Below are 25,038 nucleotides of genomic sequence, written 5' to 3'. Positions count from 1 at the left end.
TATATGCCAACAACATTTTGCCTCCCCAATTTTATTAAAAATGTTTTGATCAGCTTTTAGGGTTTACAAGTTAACAAGTATTCTCTTTGAAATTATGTATGTAACAAATGTGTATAAACTCTTGATCAGGATCAATAGCCGAATCAATCAGACCCTGTCCGTCGGTTCGTCCGTATGATTATCGAGATCTCATAGAGATCTTTATCTCTTTTTAAGATTAAGCATACCGTTTCCAGAGACATAGGCGCAGCGCAAGCTTGTTGACCCATGTTGCCACACCCAATCGAACGCCCACAAACCGCACAATACTGCCACGCCCACACGTTTTTATTTATTTTTTATTTAAAATTACGCGTTCAAATTTCCCTTAGCTCAGTAACGGGTATCTGACTGTTGGGGAAGTCGACCATAGCATTCTCTCTTGCTTCTATTTCCAATATCCATCGATATTTCATAAGCATTACAAAATCGATTTCTGAGTAATGGGTTCCTGTTAGTCGATACACTTTGTGACACAGTTGTGTTCTCCCTTGTTGTTGATGTTATCATTTAGGTTGCTAATTGCTGTCGATACGCCAAAACAAATTTGCACACGCCCACATTAACGCCCAAAAACAATAAAATCTGTAAAATATATTTTTTGATTTATTTTTATACCCGTTAGGTAGTAGTGGTAGTAGTCGGGTAGTGGGAGGGCGAACGGATGGGCAGACGGGCATGACCAGTTCGACATATTGATCGAATGATCTCTACCTGTTACATTTGACGAATGTTGTATACGAATAACGGGTATTAAAGAAATTCATCAAATAAACGTTGTTATACCCGTTAAAAGTAGAGTAAAAGGGTATACCAGATTCGTTGAAAGGTAGAAGGAAGCATGTGAGACCATATAAAGTGTATATATTCTTGATCGCGATCAATAGCCGAGTCGATCTGACCCAATATCGATCTCAGGAACTGTGAGAGCTAGAATGTTGCGATTAAGCATGCGCCTTGCATATATATAGACGCTCCGGAAGTTTGTTCCAAATGTTGCAACGCCTTCTCTAACGCCCACAAGCCACCCAAAACTGCCACGCCCACACTTTTGCAATATGTTTTAATATATTCATATCTTTATTAGTGTTGTAAATTTCTTTCATTTTGTCAATAAACTTCTTGTCACGCCCACACACCGCCCAAAACTGCTACACCCCCGCTTTAAAATATGTTTTGATAATTTCAGACTTCATTACTTATCTTGCTAACTTCTATCGGTAGCCCAAAGAGTTTTTTGAAATTATTAATAATTAATAAATAATTAATTTAATCTGCTTTTATCTGTTTTATTATCCAATAGTCGAGGCACTTGAAATATCATTATCTGTAAGTTGTATCATATACATGTCTTGACTCTAGTTATGCCCGTTATTTTACAGGAAAGGGGTATATTGTGTTTATTGAAAAGTATGTAACAGGTAGAAGGGAGCTTTAATTCACAAATATCTGTCGGTATCCCAGCTAAATTATGAAATTCCCCGTTCGCATTCTCACTAGCCGACTAGAGCATTCTCTCTTGTTTATCCTTGAAACTAAGAATTGGCTTAGAAGAAAAGGTATTTGTAAAGCATATAACGGGTAGAATGATACTTAGCAACTTAGCAAGTTTATATATCATGATCACTTTCAAAATCCGAGATCATTTAACACGTCCATCTGTCCCTACTTCTTTCTGTCTGCCCCATATGGAGGCAGAGAGCTTAGTTTCTCTGCGGCCTCGAAAATTCTATTAGCAAAACCCCAGCGATGCAACAATTAAAAATTTTTTTAATTTGTAAGCTAAAATATTTGTCAGCTTGGGTCAATGCGCTCTGTCATTAGTCAGAAAAAACAATATACCCAAGAAATGAGGATTATATTTGTAGGTACATACATTTTATTTGTAAAATATTCTATTATTTTACTGTGTTTGAGAAAATTGAAATATCGCCCATGACGTCGTAGGATACCCAATTTTGAAATTTTAAATATGAGTTATTAAGGGAATATTCAGTTTTAAAACATCTGTGAAGTACGGATTGACAATTTTTGACAAAAAAAAAAATTCTTAATTGGCTAGGTTGCCTCTGGTAGCTATCCGTCATGGTGTTTTTTTTTTTTTATTACTAAGCTGTATTTTGGAGTGCCATTCTTGACTCTTTCGAAAGGATAATTTATAATATTATTTTTATTCAAGTAAGTATTATAATTTTTTTTTATAGTCGAGTTCGTCGTCTATTAGATATCCCTTACTTAGCCAAATTAACTTCGAGGGAGACAGGTTCCTGCCCCCTTCTTTTACACTTACCACTTATTATATTTATGGTATCTAAAAACTTCAAAAGTATCGGAGTGACTCGAACTACATATTTTTAGTATTTCGTTAGATGTTGACTAAAGAAAACTTAACTGCCACGAATTCAGTATACCCTTATTACGTATTGTAGAGTAGAATTCTAACAGAGGGATGAGATGGTTATATTTTCTAATAATCACATAACATGATTAACGTTTATTATACATAAATCTACAATTATTAAAGATCAAATCGGTTTATACACCAATGTTTTACCAATGATTACTGTTACCGTTATTTTGTCCTTATGTGCCCATCTCTTATAATGTATTAGTATATTTTACGCACTTTTGTAAGATGGGCCTGTTTACAATAAAAAAAGATGTAAAATTTAAAAGAATCTATAAACAAATTATTATGAGGCACTGTACCAATTATAATGGTCTGAAAATACTGCATGTATTCGCATTTACTCTTGTCAATATTAAAATCATGAGAATTCAGCTGTGTATATTCGTAAGGAATAAGGACCCAAAATCTGTGCCGACGTCCACAACCAATCCACCCAATCAGTTCCGACTTAACCGGGGTTCTTTGAAAGCCCTCTTAAGTCAACAAGCAACAATAGCAACAACGAGGTGAAACATTTTGCCCAAAAATAAAGTTAAATGCGAAGGCTAAGTCGCACAAACATTTCAAATACGTAATACATGTTTTAAAACTTTCTGCGAAGAGTTCAAAAAGCAGCGGCGAACTTATGTATGTAACAGCAGAAGTATATTAACAATTACACTTAAAAAAATTTCTTTTTCAACGATTGAATCAACGTAAGCTGGTTGAAATTCTGAAAATGCATTGCAGTTAATGGCAAATATTTTACATTATTAAAATGTAACCGTAACCTCAACCAAAACTTGCCAAATATATGTAAGTTACAACCGGCAAAACACTCAAAATGTCAAACATTTGTGGAATCATAGTGAATGCATACCACAAAAGCTGAATATTTATAGCTGTAACTGCAATAAAAGTATTTAACGTTAAATCTGCTCCCTAAGCCATTTGGAGATTTGTGTGCACTTTGTTTCAAGCTTGTGCGGAATTAAAGGAGAAGTGACAGCAAGGTTCTATGATGACAGTTCTTATTGGAAGCAGGCGACAACTTGGGCGTAGTGCTGGTAGCGTTTGAACTGGTTGAGAATTATAAATACACCTGTCAAACGAACCTATATTCTTTCAACATTTATAGCGTCAGCATACGAAAACACAATAAATAGCTCTCAGTAAGTTAGTTACAACTTTTCTGCATGATGTTTTCAGCATGAAGACGGCATATATAGACACCATGCATCTTTTCATTACACAACTAAAGAATCAGCAGAGTCAACCGAAGACCCGCTGGTGTGAGAGTTCGTTCCCCTGTGCGTCCTCAGACCACTGTTCGTCCTCTGCGAGTTGGAATTCCTGTCACGGACTCCGCTCGCAGCTTCCAGTTCGAGTCTGGAGTCCATCCTCATTCATGTGGCGTCTGGCGCACAGCTTATACTCCTCCTGACTGCTGCTACCGCTGCCTTATTCACGTTTTGCAGCCGGCCAACTGTCCGGTGGGCGGTGCGTGGGGAGGCGATTTCGGCTGGTGCGAGAGCGCGGATAGAACACCACGCCCTCTTCGTCTACTGGCTGTGCTCTAGAGCGGGAACGAGCTACTGACGCTATCAGCTGAGAGCGCCGCCATTTGCCACTACGTGAGAGCTGCGGAATGAGCGTGTGTGCAAGCAGGATGGCAGCTCATGCGCGACATCGCACTCACTCACACTGGCGCGCGCACATCACGCACGCAAACACACGGCGAACGGGGCGGTGGAGTTTTTTGGCTTCTGGCGCTGCGCTCGCACAGCGTCCAAACATTCCCAGTTTTTCAGCTGCGACGGCTGGTTGTCCTCACGATTTTGAGTAGATCAGCTGCAGACCAAAGTCGGTAGTCGAGTTTCGAATTTGAGTCGGTTTTTGTTTTTGGAAGCGGTGCGCGTATTCGATTTTTGTTTTGACTTGAGCTCGGCTGTAGTTTCGGTTTGCCAGAACTGGATCGAAGGAGAATCGACACAGAAACAGGGAGTTGGCGAAACGGATACAAAACTGAAGTTGGATCGGTAATCGCCTGCCCGGTCATAAACAACAACACAAGGGAGCACAGCCGCATACGCATACGCGCCTCTGTCTCTAATGCCTTATCAGTAACAGGCATCGTCGAGTGTCGTAGGAAGAGCCCGACAAAGGCCGACCTTTACCACTCAATTTGGATCTGATGTGCCATTCTCGCGCTGTCTCGTAAATTAATGTCATAAATTAACTTTAGATTTCTTACGCTAACCGGTGGTCGTCAGCGGTCCGAAAACGCCTTTGCGCTCGAGATACAGGGGCGGTTTCTAATCAATACAAATATCCTACCTGCCGCCGAGTCAAGTGTTTTAGTGAGTGTGTGACCCTATGTTCCTTATATTACCTTGGTGCTAAGGAGAAAGTTTAAAAAAAGCGGCATTCAAATCGTAGTTTGTGCAATAAGAAAAGGCAAGCCAATGGTGTCAATCTCTAAGACAACGCCGAAGTGATGCATGTCCGCAAAGTAATAGATCAAGTTGTGCGCACACTTATTACCGGCGAGCCTAGCCGGGCATCTAATCGTGGCCAGTGTCAAGTGTCCAATAGCACATCTAGCCGGGGTGTAGAGGATTACCCAAGACCAACGTAGCACCGCAGCCCTTTTAAGGAGGCATAAGGCTCGCAAGACACAACGCACAGCCTACACAACGACAAACATAACACGACCGACGGACATCATCCTTGGAAATAGACCTCGTGTCATTCCAAAAGACGCACATGGGCGTCTGCACCGAGGAGCGCCCTGTGATGCATTGGGTAAGTTCTGCCGCCGTAGCACATAAAATCCAAAGTTACCAGCGATAAGACTAAAAAATAAGTCATCCACCAGTCCGTCCCAGCTCACCCAAACTCTGCCCTTTGTGATTAATATTGATCCGAGCCTGGGTTACTCGGAGTTATCAATACCAGACTGAAAGCTTGCCTATCAACAGACAGCCCCACTCAATATCGATAAGAAAGCCGCTTGGGCATTTCAGATTAAAAACAGTTCCCAGAAGTGTTCAATCAGTGGCTAGTTCGCTCGTTGAAACATTGCTGTAGAACGCGGTTACAAAATTTCAATGTGATTCCCTGCCTTAATTTTTATTCATCTAACTTAGGTTAGAATCATTTAATGTTTAAGAAGGCAGATTTTTGATGATAGTCGTACTAATCAATATACAATCAAATTGGGCGGCATAGTCGTGCAAAAAAATTAATAGATATGTAGAAATCAAAATACAGGTAAAACAAATATGTACGTTTTTACGAAATTTTTGTATATATCTGATATTCGACGCGAACGTATTCAGTTTTAGAGAATAATCACCGTGTGCCAATATATACCAATTTGATATATTTTAATAGTAGTCAATTGACCTTCAAATACTAATTTTTAACGCGAATAAGGCATTTTCTACCACACAGAGATATTCTTGTACCATTTTTTTGAAAAGAACGAATTGCCTTGATGAGTTACATGAACATCTTTTACCTATTTTTGATTTTGTCATTTTTAATTGCTATTCCTATTTTGAAACATAACGCATTCCTTATACTTTATGCAAACAATTTTTTGTTACTTTACAACTTTGGTGTTTGAAATCTGTGTGTTTGTTTTAATTCCCATCTTTTGTATGTTTTCCAAATGTCATCGATTACTGTAAATCGAGATGTACGAGTATTCGAATTCTAGTCTATATATACCACATCTATATATTGTACAAGAATTGTATAAGATTGTATTGTATAAGAATAGGAAAATCGTAAATAAATTGGAAGAGTAAAATGGTATGAAACATTCGTTGAAAAGTATGTAACAGACAGATGGAAGGGTTACCGACCCTTATAAGGGATATCCTTGATTAAGGTCAATAGCCGAGTTGATCTGGCCATGTCCGCCTGTCCGTTCTTTTATTCGTCCAACCGTCCGTCCTTTTAAACGTTTTAGGAATTGTAAAAGCTGAAACCTAGTCTTGAACATTCATATTGTACTGCCGTTTTAAAGTATTTCCAAGTCCACTAAAACAAACTCCCATATCTCAAAATTCTTTCTTCCTAAAGTATTCGAAAATGTGTTGATGATGTGTTTACCTGATAAATTCGGCACATCGATCAAGTTACGAAATTGATTAAATTCGGACTATTAAAAATTTTATAAAAGTAATTTTAGAGTTTTTTTTTTCAAATTTTTATTTTTGTACATTTCTTTTTATATATAAAAGTCGAGTTCCCCAACTATCAGATACCCGTTACTCAGCTAGTGGGAATGAAAACGCAACATTTCATCATTTTGCTGGAATATCGTTAGATATCGGTGAATAAAATGAACAAAAATTTAAATTTAAACCGCCAAGAAATACGCTTTTGAAATATGTTTTGATATTTTTCATGTTTTATAAGTCTTTAAATTTTTACCGATTTGCCAAAAAACTCTTTGACATGCACAAACAGCCCAAAGCGGCCACGCCCATCTTGATGAAAATGTTTTGGTATATTTCCGTTTTATGTATGTATTGTAATACCAAGAAAATTTTTAACACACCCTTTCTAACTTATCATTCGTCTTAATTTTTTTTCCAATTTCTTTCGATATGCAAAAAAATTGAAATTTATTTTTCGCAGTCTGCCTAGCTGAGTAACCGATATCCAATAGCGAGAAATAGACAACGAATTCAAATACATTTTTTTGTAGCTGTCATTTGCCCGTAATCAAAATATCGGAAACATCAATAAGTCCTATTGTTAAGTTTGTTACAAAACTCAATTTTAATTCAATTCAATTTTTTCTACAAAAACTCAATTTTAATGTGAATAAATACAAGGGGAAATTTGCTTGATATTGTGCGCTTGGCAAATTAACACAATAAAAATATTTTTAGTGCACTAAGTATCATATACATACATATGTTTGCGATTCTTATATTCTTTAAAATAGTAGAAACTTTTTCGATCTTTAATGTATTTTACAATAATGTTAGGCATTAACGGTGCTTATTATATTATTATACGTTATTATAACGTATTATTATTATTATACGTACACATCCGATATACTCTGTTTGATGACTGTGGATCGACAATGTTAGGAACTTCAAATTAGGAACTTACAAATGTATCATTTGATATAGCTAGAAAAACACAGACATTTTTTTGAAGTAAGTGCTTTCTGTCTACAGAGTGGCCAAATAAGCTTAAAAGTTGTTTGAATATTTGTAGTGGTATATTAGTTGTTTAGCTCGGTATCTGTAATATTGTACTTTTTGCCACTTATCTGCAATTTGGTTCACTATGCAGAGCAACCTTCATCAGGTGAATAATATGTTACAACTCATTGTCTAAACGTTTTATAATAGATTGGCACAGAAAACATACATCTATTGTATGTTTTGGTTTCGATGGAACCGTTTTAAAATAACTAACAATAAAAACAGCCATAACGTGTTCCTAAAAGCCTCAATTCTTTGTTCAGATCGTCAAGTTGTGCAGGGCACATAGCTTTCCGGAAATGCCATTATTTCTGTCCTTTTGACAATTACTTGCGATTATTACGAATACTACGAATAAAACATGAAACAAGTGTTAGTCGTAAAAATTACTTTCGTTACCTTACATTTTATTACTTTCACTATTCTCAACTTTGATATAATCCCTATTAAAACAATGTAAATACATTAACTAAAACAGTGATTAATTATATTTAAAGTCAAACTTTAATTGAATAGATTTGAGATATGATCAAAACATTTTATGTACCCCTTCTTGTTGAGTATGGGACGTCACTATATATATATATATATATATATATATTAATTAAAATCAGTAGACAAGCTTATATCGGTAGGTATACCTACCGATATAAGGTTTTCTACTGATTTTAATTTCCCTAACAACATCAGCTTGCATGACTCAGCTTTAAACGAATAGCAACAATAATAATAATAATAGCCTTTAAAAAAATACCCTCCAGGATTTACGAGTCATCATTGATATCTAAGTATATATAAGTACGCCAAAAATAGAACAAGTGTGATCAAAAGCAATAAGTTGTACTTTTTTATTATTTATTTTATTTTGTTATTTTTTATACCCGTTGATCGTAGAGTAAAAGGGCATACTATATTCGTTGAAAATTATGTAAAAGGTGCAAGTAAGCGTTTTAAAGTATATATATTCTTGATCAGGATCAATAGCCGAGTCGATCTAGCCAAGTCCGTCAGTGCGTATGAACGTCGAGATCTCAGGAACTATAAAAGCTAGAACGCCCACACTTTTGAACCATTTTTAGAAATTTTGAGTAACGAGCATCTGATAGTCGGAAAACTTAACTATATCATTCTCTCTTTTTTTTATTTAATAATTTTCCTTACGGAATTCTTTTTTTCAAAGTCGAAAGGAAATATTCTAAAATTATTTAAATATGTTGATATTTGTTTGTGGTCTTTCTTTTGCCATCCATATTATAAATCGTTAAACTCTCATACAATACGTTAATACACTTTAACGAAATCAAAAATGCATAACATGTAAATATTTTAAATTACCGCACAAAATTGTATTGCTTAAGATGCAGAGGTAAAGACATTAGCTAAAATTTTAATTTTTCTCTAACTTCAAGTAATTTTTAAATTCATTTAATTATGTTAATACTAGTGCACTAAGCGCTTTTTACTCCACTCACACAACCATATTCTCTGACGGATGCAATTCAAACATTTCTCTAGAGTCTAAACTTTTGAAATGAACGAAAAACAAAAAAAAGTAATTGAATAAAATAAATAATAATAATAAATAAATAATAAATATTTTCGTAGACAGGAATAGTATTCGGAAATATTTTATTACCTATTGTTAATGAATTATTGTCTTACAGCCTAAGATAAGATCTAAGATAACATATTTATACCTGTTACTTGTTGAGTATAAAAAAGAATTTAACAGGTAGATGAAAACGTTTTCGACCCCATTAAGTATATATATCTGCCGATATATACAAGTCACATTTAAAATTTCTATCATACTCTATTGTTTATCGTTCCAAAATGAAATATCGGATTTTAATTTAGGCCAGGTTAATTTTAAGATAATATATATCAGCATTTTTCGAAATTGTTAGGAATTTATATTATAAACAAAAGAGTCGAGATTCTGGACTATTAGATGCCCAGCTAGTGGGATTGCAAGAAATTTACATTGTTATTTGACAATTCGATAGAATTAAACAAAAAAATATAAATAAAAAATAAAAACCTTTTTCAAATGTGTTGGCGTGGCGGTTTTGGACGATTTTTGGGCGTAAGAAAGTTTGTGACCAAAATGTTTATATGGTATTCCGATAAAAATTGCTAATAATAGCACGAAAAAATATCAAATATCAATTTTTTGGCTTTAATTTTTCACAAATCGATAATAATTTACTAGACTTAAAAAAAGGCACAACATTCTTTTTGAGCGGCTTGGGGGCGGTGGAGTGGGCATGACAACGTTCTCAAACAAGCTTGTGCAGCGTAGTGACGCCCACAAGAGTCTGCGTGTCTAATCAAAACTAACTAGTTTATGGTGATCTTGAGATCTTGATGACTCACGGGAGGACATGGTCAGATCGACTCATTTCGTCCTGATGAAATATAAATAAGCTTCATAGGGTCGGAAAAGCTTTCTTCTAACTGTTACATACTTTTCAACGAATCTAGCATACCCTTTATGACAATATAAATGTATTCTGTCAGTTTTTGGAAGACCGAGAAGTACTTGGATGAACAGCGAAGCGCAGATCGATACCCGTTACTCAGCTAGTGTGAATGCGAACGCGAAATGTCATCATTTTTCTGGGATATAGATAGATATTGGGGAATAAAATTAAAAATTGTTCAAAAGTGTTGTCATGTCAATGTCATCATTTTTCTAGTTAGAATGGGCGTGGCAAAACAAACTTGCGCTGCGTCTATGTCTCTAGAATCTGTATGCTGAATCTCGCTTATACGGACAGATGGCTATTGACCGTGATCAGGAATATATATACTTTGTATGGTCTAAATCTAGTATACCCCTTTAATGGGTAATAGGTATCGGGTACAACAATAGAGAATGATATAGTAGACTTCCCCCGCTTGAAGGCGTGGGCAAACTCATTTTGGTATACTTGTAGAAATTAGCAAGATAAACAATAAAACGAAGAAAACTGAAAACATTTTGCAAAATTGTGGGCGTTGCATTTTTGGGTGGTTTGTGGGTTTTAGGGTTGGAGCGGTAAAAAGATTTTTGGCAAATCGCAAAATATTTACAAGATTAAAAAATATGAAAAACAAGAAAGAATTCTATAGTCGAAACTATCAGACACTCGTTATCTAGCTCGTCCAAGTGGGACCAAGGATTTTCAATTTTTCAGGAATATCGGTAGATTTTGGGCAAAAATGTATTTTAATGCTCTAAGGTGTGGGCGGAATAGATTTGGTCGCTGTTTAGGTGACACAGTGGGCGTGTACGATATAATCCAATAATATTTCTAAAAAGTGTTGGAGTGACAGTTTTTTGGCTGTTTGTGGGCGTTCAAGTGGTGTTTTTATCAAATCGATATGAATTTCTCGAAAAATAAAAATATGAAATATGATCAAAATATTTCTCAAAAGTGCGGGCGTGGCAGTTTTGAGAGTGTGCGTGGAAGCAATTTTAATCTTTCAGCTTTTATAGTTCCTGAGATCTCGACGTTTTTACGGACGGACTGACGGATATGGCTAGATCGACTCAGTTATTAATCCTGATCAAGAATATATATACTTTATATTGCCGGAAACGCTTCCTTCTGCCTGATACATACTTTTCAACGAATCTAGTATGGGGTATAATTACTAATTCTTATTTAACAAATTTTAAACAGAAGCTTAGAACAGTAAAAAAAGGGTTGACAAACGTGAAAATTTGAGCACAAACCAAAGCCAATGCTTTGCGGAAATGGATATCATCTTAATTTTTGGTCTAGGTTGACTCATTGTTGTTAAAATCACCTGGAAATGTTTCCTTTCCTCAGTTCCAAACATCCGACTAAATTTATTATTTTTATATATTAAACTTAAATTTTCTGTCTGTTGATAAAAATTATGCCATTCATGGGATTTTCATCGGAAATATTAAATTGATTTGGTCCCGGTTATCGAACTTTAAGACTTTTCTACCAATCGTTTGAAAGATTCCTTAACGCACTTTGTCCGACTTTCGAATGTTTTCTATGATGCAATGAGTTAGCCTAAGCACTCGAGTGGGTAAGTCGAAAATTTAACGTAAAATGGAGATCCAAAATAGGCATGAAAACTTTGTACAAATATAGCTTAATGTTCCCCCTAAGGTAAAACATGTTTCCAGGCCACTAACATAAAAATTGCGCAAAAAATGTGTATTGCAATAAGGGAAGATTTCTTTTACCATGAAAACCTGTCAGCCTTTTAACCCAAAAGAGGGTAGTTGGGGATAAGTGGGCACACATTTGCAATCTATTTTCGACTAATTAATCAAAAATAAGTAAACTGGAGCATCGACGATTCGTTCTGACAGCGCGGCGCGGAGATAAGAGTGGAGATAGGGCGGAACATGTGCCTCACGGATACTCTTCTGCTAATAAAGTGCGACGCCATGTCTACACTCTGTGTTCAGTACATGGCAAAGGCACAACGTGTGCGATTTTGCTGTATTCTTCAATGAATAAAGCTTCGAGATGAGTTGCGATAGGATGATGATGCGAGATGAACTGGATGGATTCGGTCGGGAAGTCAACTAGGCTGACACTGGGTGTTTCCCATATGTTGGCGATTCTTAAATGTCGCGCAGCGCTTTCTGGGAATGAGAAGAAGTCTTTTCATTTTAATTGAAAGGAACTTTGCGTTTCTCTTTGTATTTGCCGTCGTCTATATTAAAATTAAAATGCAGCATTAACAATAACATTCCATAATTAATACCCAGTATATATGTAAGTACTGCCTAACCAATTCTTTGGCCTTTGTATTGCGCCAAGCCATCAGATTATTAATTCCAGAAACGAAAATAGATTGGTTTCCTTTTAATACGATCACACAAACTATGCATAACAGCAAAATCGCCAAATATAGAAAACTCTCAAGACACAACTCAATCTCCTTCTCAATGTCCTTTTAAAACTAACGCATTGTACTTCGGTACAGAAAATAAATTGAATTTAAACTCTTAAGGTATTTTCGTCCTTTTTTAAAAAACGTCGCTTTTTTAGGTTTTTGGCTTATCTGTCTCGTTTTTAATGGACAGCTTTGCAAATCTGTCAGGAACGAAACCACAAGCTAAACCCAGAAAATTGAGATTAGGCATTCAGTGATGCCCACGCTGTGCAAGTTAGTTTCAGAACACTGCCATCACTCTAATGATCACACCACCCACTCGAAAATTCTCTCATTCTCAATCTCATTCTCATTTTATTTGCCTTGCCAATTTCAATCGATGGCAACTAAAAAATCTCTAAAAACTGCCACCCCGCAGTATGTTTTTTTATTTTTTTGTTTGTTCTGGAAATTACCATCGAAACGCCAAACGAATTTTCGTATATCTCTTCTTCCACACTTCCAATAGCTGAGTAACGGGTATCTGATAGTCGATTAACTCTCCTCGAAGAGCTTTCTCTCTTGTTTTCACTTTCTCAGGCTATACCAAGAAACTTTAAACGCCATTATCTCGAGATTGAGTTTTTTTGAAAATGTTTTTTACCATATTTTAAGATACGAATACAAAATTTGCTTATTGACAGAACATTGAAAGAAATCCATAATTTAGCCATAATTTTTACCGGATTTTTATATTTTTGAAAAATATAGCAGCAGAGCGCAAGATTTCTTGGGCCCGGCGCAAGGGAGAAAAGTCCAACACCACCTGTAGCACATCAAGGGAGCAATCAATGTGGCAGTGCTGCAGGTGCAAATAACAATCACCCATTGTTCCGCGCGTGCTCCTCATCCTCGTGTCCAGATATTTGTGATCATAGTACAAAGCCATTTGGCAACGCTTACGGCACCGAGTCATTTAGAAGGTAAGGAAGTCAATTCCGCCCTAATACCACCACTCAAGGCATGTGCAATCCTACAGCTACGAAACAGCCGATCGTGCTACCTTTGAGGACTCAGCCGCCAAATTCTCCATCAGCCGCAGTCGAACAGACTGCACGGAGGTCAGCGACGAGACGACGTCGGGCATATCATTCAAGACCGAACCCTTCGGACCGCCCAGCAGTCCCGAGTCCACAAGCGATAGCAAAATAACGCGCAACCTCGACGACTGCTCCGGCTGCGGACGTCAGATACAGGTGAGTGTTTGTAAAAGACAATTTCTGAATTTTTATTTAAATATTAAGGGAAAACCATTAATTGAAACCCCAAAGGCCCAAAGAGTATACAAAAAGTTTGAAGGTTTTTTATTCAATCATGCGCATAAAAAAAGTTCTATCACTTCTATAGCTCAATTATAAATTGATGGAACCTGGCACTTAACTGGTTTGGGTCCTTAGATCGTTCTATAACAGTTGTATAAGTCGTTTCAGGGGATTATCTTTAGGAATCGTATAAATATTTAATATCGAAAAATATTGCCTGTCAAGCCCTTTTGCATGGCTTTAAATTTCGGGCACATTGCACGATCAAGGACAACCCGATTATTGATAGCCTCAAATAACATTTAGCGAAAAATACGTTTATGCATATATATATATTATATTTAAATTATATAAATATTTATATATATATAATATATTAATATATATATTATATTTACATTATAAACTCTCTATCCTCTATTCCTAGGATCGCTTCTACCTCTCCGCTGTGGAAAAACGGTGGCATGCAAGTTGCCTACAGTGCTACGCCTGTCGGCAGCCGCTGGAACGGGAATCCTCATGCTACTCACGTGACGGCAACATTTATTGCAAAAACGATTATTATAGGTAAGTCACCAAGCCTTTCGGATCCATAGTTAGGCCATTCATTGAGAGAAATTATTATACCATACGGAGCTGTGGCTGAACCTCGCCCACAGAGACTTTGGGGAAGCAATCCGAAGTGGGGTACTGAAGTGGGCCTGATGAATTAGATAACGCCGAGACTGCATGCCAAGACATTGGCCAGAAAATGATTGCAAAACACGCGAGAAGATTTTTAATGCACGCGGCTGCCTTAAGATCCCAAACCAACGTCATTCTTTTGCTCCACTGTGCGAAGGCTGAGCGACTGCAAATACGATCGCGAATTCGCAAGTGCAAGCGGACCGCAACGAAGATACCAACGGTCCAACCGTCCGGACGTCCGCTTATCCGATGGCTGAGTGGCCCTGCGTGTGTTCTGCTGTTTGCTCTCCACTGCATTCCCAAGAACGCTCGCTAACCTGATCACGCCTCCACCCCGCTAGACTCGGCATTTCCAGACGCGAAAAGCTGGAACGTGGAGCTCCGCTGGTACTGCCAGTCTGGGTGGGTTTCACAGAACGCTTTACATTCGCCCACGTCGCTTCTGTAGGAAACTGCAGCCATGCGATTTCACGCGTCACAGCTGTCACGCGAGCTCCTAGAATGAACAGTGCGAAGATTTTAAAAATGGGTTACACTTACCCAAAAACTAAGCACCCACATGAAGCGAACCTTCGCTCGCTGGAGTCTTCTATTGTGTAATTTTGGCTTGCCAGTCCGGCAGCGAACGGTAAATCGGCGGGCAGCAAGGCGGCAATGCGGTGGCAAGGGCAACACCTGTAGAAGGGATCCAAATCATTTTCCCATTCATGAGTGAACGCCTGTGCTCGAAAGGCATAAATCGTATGCAAGTCACGCTCGTCACTCGTATTTCCTCTCAAATGATTCTTGTGACATTTATTACCGCTCCATATTTCAAAATACCCGTCGTCATATCGGGAGTCGCAGTTGCAGCCCGCTACTGGGATTGGCTGCGGGGCCCGCTGGATTTGTGGTCTGTATCCGCGTGTTGCGAGTGCTACGACTGCTGGGACTGATCCCCAGATTCCAGCGGCGCGACCGCCGCGCTCCGCTGGCAACCGCACAAGCGGGGTCGTATTTGGAGGGTATTAGGGGCGCCTTGTCTTGTCGTACACAATTCATTTCGCCGTAATGTTTCATTTCGCTTCATTCCGGCGGCTTCGGTTGCTGCGGAGCATTATCAATCACATCGACTCACCCTGCCCACATTCCCACATTCTCCGTTGATTTATACTGCAGATGTCAAATATGACTTCCCCCGCTCGAATTGGGGCAGAGCTCCACTAGGAGCTAGTGCATATTATGAACTGAATCAAACTGAATCTAGTTGTTATGAGGGGTCGCGGGTAAGCCAAACCGTGAATGGACGCGCATCGCCGCATCCACCGAAATAAGGCCATGTTTTGTTTATTTTAAGTTCACATTATTTTTAAGGACTTCCCCTGCGAAATGCGTTAAGGGAGAAAATCGAGGGGGGTGGGCTTGTTCGAATAGTAATTAAGTCACTTTGAAAGCCGTATATCTATTGCCTGGTAACGGTAACGAATCGTATGAAGTCAATATGCAAAGAATAACTGTGTATACATCTTTTGACAAATTGACTTCCCGCCCCTACGGGTTTTTGTACTTCTGATAATTATTTAAATTTTAAATGTTTATTAGCTTAGATCTTTTGGCTTGCAAAACAATTCTATTTTTGTGGAAGCCCTAATATTTCACCAAGCGTCTTTACTGAAGCTACCTTTTCCCATAAAGATGGTATTAATCAATGATAATATTCAATACGTAAAGAGTAAAAGAAGTATTTATAAGAGTATTTCACATTTCACTTGAATTATTTTTCACATTTAGACGGTTTCATGGAACAGTTTTCGTGTTAAAGGTTACCCGCTGATAAAAGGTTCAAAATCTATAAATGAACGCTTTTTCGTATTTATTTTTTAAATTAAATTTATAGGCTAGGCTTAAGCTAGTTTTATATTTTGTTATGATGTTTGTCCAATATCATTAGATGGGTCCAAATATATGTTCACATACTATTTATATGGTTGGATGAATACAGGCAGTGATTTTATTTTTTCTTGGGGGTTTTGCACTTGTCAGTTTTAATGCGTAAGAGTTTCAAATGTGAATTTATAATTAAAGTATTATCGATGTCTTGCATGTTCCTATTACTTAAAAAGTCGTATAAGACTTTGCCTTCAACAATTTAGTTGTCCTTTTTTAAGTATTTTCCGTGTAAACATAGGGACCACTTTCTTTTCTTTTATTTGCATTGGGAACCAAATTATAGTGTGTCATCCAAGTATACAGACTGCTGTTTTTGGTGGACCAAAATCTCTGTGCCTGGCTTTGTTCTTATGATAAGAGTTGGAGGGCACGATTTGCCAGAGATAAAACTATAGTCGATTATCAGATACCCGTTACCCAGATATAGGTAGTGCGCGGAAGGTGGAGGCAAGTTAGTAGCAAAGCGGCAGTACTTACGGATGCATTAGCACAACAAATCGGGGGTTGCATTTACCTATTATAGTGACCACATAGTGACGAACAGCACCCAGAGGGTGTGCGAAGGTTAAAACTATAACAAAAAAAAAAAAACATGAAAAAATTATGGTCGTGATCGTCCGACAATAAGGTTTAGTCAATATATTGGATAAAACACATTGAATGTACTATATTTGGATAGCATTATATAGTCAAACGAGTCGATACCAGAAAACAGGTAAGTGCAGCTTATAGGCTTACCCTCCCAAAGCATATGATGCTGAAATCACTTTTACTTCTGGTGCTGCCCACTGCTGGATGTGATCCCATCAGAACCCTCCCAAGACTGGCATTCCACTATCGTTCAGTGTTCCTGTTTCGCTTGCCGATTCTCCTTCTTCTTGTGCACGCCACCAGAATTAAGGCTGAGAAATAAAATTCTCGCTGTCACCTGCATCATCCACATGTGCATCTGTTTTCCCATATATGTACACATATGTACATGTGTATGTATGTATGTATGCACCGACCGGTAATAAAAATCTGGGCAGCAAGTGCTTATCTCTCGCGATGATGTTGTGCTGATGGCACAGCAGATATCCCGGTTAAGCCAGCATCAGATTGCGGCTAGGAGGATTTGACCAGCCATAAAGAATGTTTGGGGCAGAGACAGTGTCATAAGTTTCATTTTGTATGGTAGCTTTTGGTTTTTTTTTGTGCTGCACTGGGAATATCTTCCAGACAAAGCTTAGCCCTGGATGGATGTCTTGGTAGACATTTCATCGTCTTAATCACCGTTGGGCACTCAAGCAATTAAACGGGGGTTGCCTACGTTGACCAGAATAGTGAGCAGACTAGCTTGAAAATTTTTTGAATAAAGTGTTTACAGTTTGAAAAAGTCAGCGAAGCGCAACCGTTTAATTGTGGTAAATAAAAGCAGCTGACCGAGCATCGTATTTATGGCCTCTCTGAAATTCTGGCTTATGCAATAAAATAATATTTTTACCTTGTAAATAGAAAGGGAGGTTAGGACCTAAAGAATTCATTAAATACGTGAAAAACAACGTCAGAGCTGAAAAATCTTCGTGATGAAACTAAAAATCCACAGAAAGAGAGACTGTAGCTTTAGCCAACACCAATGGCACACCAGCTGAACGATTCAATTTATGTTGAGTTTTTATGTTCTGGTCACCGCCTTTTAGGGTACCAAACGGTAGGCCAAGATCTCAGTAAAAATTTAATTTGATTATGTGGCTGAAAGCAACATGCACCTACTTCACACACTCTGATGCACAGCAATAAAGCTGGAGAAGAGCCCCGTATTTATATTTTATGATCTCAAAAACAGTCCCAATGGGCTAAACCGTCCAACTGGGCGATTCTTATTTTCGGCAAATGAACTTCATTATGAATAATGCTTGGAAGCAAGTGTCGTTAATTGAGATAGTTACTATACCTATGTACATATATATATTCGGACTAAACATTAAAAAAAAAAAAACATAAATTAAATGGCGCAATGTGATATTTCACATACATATTGCATATGCATACGTGATGATCGTCTAATTTCTCGACTATCATCATTGTTTAAGCATATCGGTAGGAATTGAAAACCACATGGAATATATACAATGGGCGTGGCAATGTTTTAAAATGTTTGCATAGTGAAGGTGTCAAATTTAACTTCATCCCTTAATTATGCTTTCTAGCTCTTGTACTTTCCGAGATCACAACGGTTAAAAACGGACATAACCACATCGACGAGTAACGGTATAAATAGGTATGGACATACCAGAATCTTTCGTATATCGTATGAAATTAGAATACAATGTCCAACTAATAAAGATGTAGTTACTTAATAGATTGAGACGAATACTTTTTTTATGTTTATTAGCGAGCCGCTGGACACTAAACCATCTCACTCGCATGACTGAGCAACGCCTTAGCTCGGCTTTCTACTGCTGCCGAGACAGGCATTCTTTAAATTGGCTTGGGAACAAGAGCAAACAAGAGCTAGGGCGTCGCGTTATAATTAAAATGTTTAATGTCTGTCTTAAGAAATGATTTTACGCCGAATTTGGGCTGGCTAACTCATTCAAGATACTTCATTCCCAGATTTGATCTGTCAGCCACAAACTAACAAGAGGTTGCTATGTAATCTAATCTTTATTAGATTAATTTATAGACATAATATTATTGTGCATGAAGTAGGAAAACAAATTTCCCGAAAAGACCCGAAAAAGGATAATGTATATGCAAAGTCTATTCAACCGGTGAAAAGGAGAAGTGTGTCTATAGATTATATTAAAAGAAAACCCGAACACTTAAAATGAGTATAAAGTGCATCTATTAGGTGCCTTATGCGGCTGCGTTCGGTGATCTTTCTTCTTCAACGCAACTGGACCTTTTTTTCTTGCACTGTAATACACTACATTTTTTCTTAAAACTCTTTGATCGGTGCAGAGCTCTCAGTGGTAGTCAAAACAAACACAAACACGCAAATCCTAAAATGCAAATAATTATTGTATACGTTTAGGCAGCATGTCGCCGAGAACCTAGAATTATCACCGCGGGACGTCATCATCAGTTGAAGCAGGGGGGGAATAGGGCTTAGGCTAGGGGCTGGACGGCGGCGAACGAACCGCTCTCACGATAGCCGGACGTATAGGAATGGAACGGGAAGCCGCCGCTGTCGGCGCTGGCGTGGTGTTGGGAAATCTGCTGCAGTTGTTCCTGGTTAACTTATACATGTGTAATAGGAAGAGCGAGTCCCAGCGGGTGGCTCTTGAAACCTCATCGTGCAAACCCTCAACGCATTACAAATGCTCTCACGTTACAAACCTGGCCGTCCTGTCCTGCCTTGCCCGTGTTCCTATACAAGCCCGGTGTTATCGAAGCGTCCACCCAGTCTACAAGTCGCTTTGCACTTCAGCGTGCGCAGCGTTACTCATTCGCCCTCCAAACAGAGTTCGACCAGCCCTCTCCCACGTCTCTGGGATTCATCGAGAGGCCGCGGAGTGGTGGTGAAGGGTTCGAGTGCACTGTCGCAGCCCTTGGCCACGAACCACTAAGGCATCCAAGCGCTTTTAATTATCTTAATCTAATTTTTTATTCATTGTGACTGTTTTGTCGTTGTCTGGAAGCAGCTGCTGGCCTCATCACATTTTTCCAACTGATAGTCTGGACTACTAACATCACATATTCAAGGCGGCGGAAAGAATATGTGCCGATATTTGAGCCTTATAAAATATGTTGCAGTAGTGTCAATAATTTGAAGGAAGAGGGTGCAAGCGGAAGTTAGAAATGCTTTTTAAATGTCGATAGAAATGGGTAAGAAAATTAGTAGCATCAACAACGATACCAAAACATTTTTTTTAATTGTGGCCGTGACTGCTTTTTGGGTGTTAAATGGTTTTGCATAGGCTGAAAATCGTTCTTACAAATCGATATGGTTAGTGATCCGCATGCGAAGCAAGGTTCGAATTCTGTATTAAATGTTAAAGATTTGTCCACAGCGATCAAAACGCCCTTTGATCGATGCTTGGCTGTTCTCTTGTTTTGCGGGAGAACAACTACAGAATCTATATTATATTAATTATAATAATATAATTTCTAAAAAGTTTTATTCAAAGAAATCTTACAGCAGTCACGATCCATATTCATATTCATTCATATATTACTCCTATATGATAGCTGAGAAAGTTAGTCTATTTTCTAATTTTGTGCAGCGAATAATAGTCTAGTCTAGCGGAGGCGCTAGGTCGGAGCTCCTAGGTGCTTAGACTAAAGGCTGAGAGATACGCGACACACACTGGAAGAGGGACTTTGAGCGGCAGCGAGAACGAGAGCGACCAGAATGTGTATGAGAGTATCAGATTTCGAGAGCTCGAGAACAAAATCATATATTAGGCGTTGTCACTTTGACATTTCGCCTGCTCTTTTACATGGCAATAATCATAATTCATTTTTCTCGCCTTCTCTGCCTCGCCCTCGGAAGAAGAGGCGTGTCATGGTGGTGTATGTGGCTTGAAATGAACTTAACTTCGCCGAAACTGCGGTCTGGGTCATTTTTATGAGTTGGTAGCTACGACCGCGCCGCCGTCTTCTACATACATGTTTAATATTATTTATGGGTCTTGCGCACCGCGCAGCAGCACAAGGTACATACACATTCGTACAGACGTACATGCAGATTCTTAAGGGCCTTTCTGGAGACGGAGCCGCACTGACTCGTGTAGCGACAAGATGTGCGACATGGGGATGTGACAAAAATCTTTCTGTCACATCCCAAATAATTTTCAACAAAATGAAAACACAAATGCGGAACGGTAACTGGAACGAGTCGAGTACAAGAATGGGGAAGGGATGAAAATGCCAAAGTCTGAATATGATAAATTCGGATGGAATTGATGTTGGCTTTGACTTTTCCGTTGGCTCGATTCTTCTGTTTATATCTCGCAGGAGCCAATGCAGTGAAATGCGCCAATTATTTTGATTAATGCCAAAGAAATCGCGTGTCTCGGTGATTTGATGTTGGCCCTCACCCAAGCCCTGCACCCGTGATCCACAAGAGCGCTCCCAGGGATTCCATTCAATCTGCTGGCTCATTTCTGACACGAACGCAGCGACTCCTCAGTGATTACGAGCGGACGCTGGTAATCTTTGATCTGTCATTTGCGAAAGTGAAAACAGTAGCCGGGAATGTATCGAATGCGTACCAAGACTACACCTTCAACGTCGTCATTATCATGGCAACGGTTGGAAGGGACGATCAAATTGACGATGAGTAGGCGTTTGTGGGCAGTTGTTTATTGGGCTTGCTTGTGTTACTGGTGCGGATGTGATCGGTCGGTGGTCGGTGGCCCAACGGACAGAGGCATATAATCACTGGTCCTGTGGCTCTGCCCAGATTTCTTCAATAGCTTCGGTGCCCTACTATTACCCGTGCACTGAGATTAATCGTGCGGTAGCATATTTTTTAAAATCTAACTCATAAGACAACCCACATTATCGCTTACAGTTTTTTTGGTACTCGCCGATGCTCGCGCTGCCTGGCCTCCATCAGCTCCAACGAGCTGGTCATGCGCGCCAGAAATCTTGTTTTTCACGTCAACTGCTTCTGCTGCACTGTCTGCCACACGCCACTGACAAAGGGAGACCAGTACGGCATCATCGACGCCCTCATCTACTGCAGGTATGTACGCGTCCCAGTCCCAATCTGACACGCCGCCACTAACAAAAGTCGCCCGTAGGACCCACTACAGCATAGCCAGGGAGGGGGATACCGCCTCATCCAGTATGAGCGCCACCTACCCGTACAGCGCCCAGTTCGGCTCACCCCACAACGACTCCTCGAGCCCGCACTCGGACCCTAGTCGGAGCATTGTTCCTACGGGCATCTTTGTGCCCGCGTCCCACGTAATCAACGGACTGCCGCAGCCAGCTCGTCAAAAGGGCAGGCCCCGCAAGCGCAAGCCCAAGGACATCGAGGCGTTCACCGCTAACATAGGTACGTTGTAAATTTCCAGCTCATTCTCGATCAGGTTGCCGGCCATAAAAGAGGCTACAGGCGGTCGGAGCCTTTATAGCTACAGCTCGGCAGATCTGGAACCGCCACAAAATCTGGATACTGGCGCCATTAGAGCTGCAAAAGCATCAACTTTTATGTGTCTGCCTCATAAAATGCGGAAAGTGCTGTAAAATAAAAAAAAAACTACAAGGCTCTCTGGATTGATTGCAGATCTCAACACTGAGTACGTGGACTTTGGCCGAGGCTCGCACCTAAGCTCCTCGTCGCGCACCAAACGAATGCGAACCTCGTTTAAGCATCACCAGCTGCGTACCATGAAGTCCTACTTTGCCATTAATCATAACCCTGATGCAAAGGATCTAAAACAATTGTCACAGAAAACTGGTTTACCAAAGAGGGTCCTACAGGTGAGTAATCCCACTTCCTAGATCAAGAAACCAGTTAATGACAGTACCGCATTGGCTATTCACTCCCTCGGTGTAGGTCTGGTTTCAAAATGCAAGGGCCAAATGGCGCCGCATGATGATGAAGCAGGATGGCAGCGGCCTGCTGGAGAAGGGCGAAGGCGCTCTGGACCTCGACAGCATCTCCGTGCACAGTCCTACGTCGTTTATATTGGGAGGACCGAACAGCACACCGCCACTTAACTTGGACTAACGGATGCTCAGGAAACGCGAAAACAAAATGATAGTGACAAAGGAAATGGGCGCAGCAGTCACCTCCGACATCATACGTTCTTATGCCAGTTGTCTATTCGCGTGCCTCATACACAGTCCCGGACCCGGTTTGACTACTGAATCCGGATACTTGTCTAGATCAAGCACGGCTAGCTCTTGAATGCTATGGGCTGCCTTGTCGGATGGGAATCAATTTGGAAAGCTTGTCTTGTGTTCAAAATCGAAAAATTGATTCATCCACACGTTAAACGCCCGGGAAACGCCTCGGAAAATGCTAAGAAAATATGTATTTTTGTATTTGCCTATTGACCGTTTCCAGCACTACTCGCCTCGTCCTTGCCCCACATGTTGTTTCTATAGTTTTAACGTTCACTTGTAAATATGTACTGTAATCACATAGTTTATTTCAAACGATCCATATTAGCCTGACTCCCCTGTTTTTTGTATTCTTTTAAAGCGCAGAATATCAATTCGAACATTGAAATTATGAATCAAAAGAAGGTGGATTCATGCAAAGATTACCAACTTGTAACGTTCTTTCTAAAGCTGTCATAATAATTAAGAAAACACAACTTCGCTAAATTTCAATTTGTATAGAAAATAGTTATGTTACTATACCAGTCAAAATTTTTAAACATCAAACTTGCAGAATTTACGAATTAAAGTATGACTAAAAACTTTTAAATACCAAACAGCGAAACGTGTGATATTTTAAATTTGTTTTTTTCTTTTTCAGTGACACGACTAAAAGATACCCGTTAAATTGTAAAATAATCTTGCCAATATATATGCGGCCAGGTCATGCCCTTCCTCATATGAATTGCCCGCTGGCAATGTTTTTACCAAGCTTTCACCTTCCGATTAGGTTTGGTGGTCATTTAAGTAAATTCCGATTTAAACTTTGTTTTTAATACGGGAGCGTGTCACTTCCTTTCGGTATGAACATAGGTGAGGAAAAGTTTGAGGCCAATCTTACGGCGCACAAGCGGCACACAAATGAAATGAAATTCTTTAGCTTTTATAGTAGACGAAAAACGATCCTTATCAAGCATAAATGCTTATATCTCCTGTAACATTATTTTTGACCAGTCTAGTTTACACGTATGTTCTACGAGGAACGGACCGATTGTTCCTATGAGAGCTATAGGTTTTACCATATGTATATGCATGCATTACTTCAGCTCCATCTCTTTTTGATTCATAAACGTATAATGGTTTGAGAGTAAACATTTTGTGGCGTATATAGTTCAAGTTTACATATTTAGAGTACGGTGCCCAAGACGCGCTTTAAAAATATTGAAAACGGGTTGTTAATGAAGTCCCATATGTATAATTGTCTAGGTACATGGATATTGTTAATATATTATTATTTTTATTTAAAGAGCTCTCAACAATATGTATGAAGAAATCTGCGTATATCAACATATAATGAAATGCTGATGCATTCGTATTATTATATGTAACTAATATTTATTGCCCAAATTTAATAGTTAGAGACGAATTTAGTTTAGAACAGACTATACAATAAAGTCCATATGTACATGTAGTATTACGGTAAAGTAATAGCTTCGCTCAAGCATACGACCAGGTTCGTAAGCTATTAATACGAAACTGTAATTATAATCAAATCAGTAAACACTGGAAGATTTGTACTTACAAATAGTTAACTCATAAGTCTTACCATAGAAGCTTAAATAAAACGTATTCAAGCAAAAAAATAATTGTTTCAATAAGGGGCCAAAGGCAAATGTTACACAAGAATGGTCACGCGCACTAAAAGAAAAGACGAACATAACTTTGAAATTCCTTTCTAGCTGAGAGTACCAGGTATCTTTTATAATTTTGTATAATTTAATAAATTATTGTTTAAGTTCAAAAGTCTAAAAGAAAGACCGGT

General features: G+C 38.9%; 1 protein-coding gene across 4 annotated transcripts, besides 11 other annotated features; it reads left to right on the top strand.

The window, feature by feature from the left end:
- Positions 1-96: 96 nt before the first annotated feature.
- Positions 97-423: a mobile genetic element.
- A 396-nt stretch (positions 424-819) lies between these two features.
- Positions 820-1,225: a mobile genetic element.
- A 1,013-nt stretch (positions 1,226-2,238) lies between these two features.
- Positions 2,239-2,279: a mobile genetic element.
- A 1,249-nt stretch (positions 2,280-3,528) lies between these two features.
- On the top strand, positions 3,529-24,852 carry ap (apterous). Of its 4 annotated transcripts, none has more exons than NM_001169588.2 (8): positions 3,529-3,600; positions 13,291-13,499; positions 13,556-13,772; positions 14,266-14,405; positions 21,955-22,128; positions 22,187-22,443; positions 22,675-22,871; positions 22,948-23,830. In NM_001169588.2, the coding sequence occupies exons 5-8, from the start codon at positions 22,016-22,018 to the stop codon at positions 23,119-23,121; spliced, it is 741 nt and encodes a 246-aa protein (NP_001163059.1). In that variant the 5' UTR covers positions 3,529-3,600; positions 13,291-13,499; positions 13,556-13,772; positions 14,266-14,405; positions 21,955-22,015; the 3' UTR covers positions 23,122-23,830. The 4 variants fall into 4 exon arrangements, with proteins under 4 accessions (NP_001163059.1, NP_724428.1, NP_001163058.1 ...); NM_165445.4 differs by lacking the exon at positions 3,529-3,600 and adding an exon at positions 4,222-5,233 and having other exon boundaries at positions 13,288-13,499; positions 22,948-24,852; NM_001169587.2 differs by lacking the exon at positions 3,529-3,600 and adding an exon at positions 4,222-5,233.
- Positions 6,257-7,119: a mobile genetic element.
- Positions 6,680-6,800: a mobile genetic element.
- Positions 8,541-8,804: a mobile genetic element.
- Positions 9,595-10,149: a mobile genetic element.
- Positions 10,233-10,321: a mobile genetic element.
- Positions 10,763-11,300: a mobile genetic element.
- Positions 13,029-13,100: a mobile genetic element.
- Positions 16,834-16,878: a mobile genetic element.
- Positions 24,853-25,038: the final 186 nt, after the last annotated feature.

This window comes from Drosophila melanogaster, chromosome 2R (assembly GCF_000001215.4).
Source record: "Drosophila melanogaster chromosome 2R".
Lineage (NCBI taxonomy): Eukaryota > Metazoa > Arthropoda > Insecta > Diptera > Drosophilidae > Drosophila > Drosophila melanogaster.
Note: the sequence above shows the minus strand (reverse complement) of the source record. Positions and strands in the feature narration are given on the sequence as shown.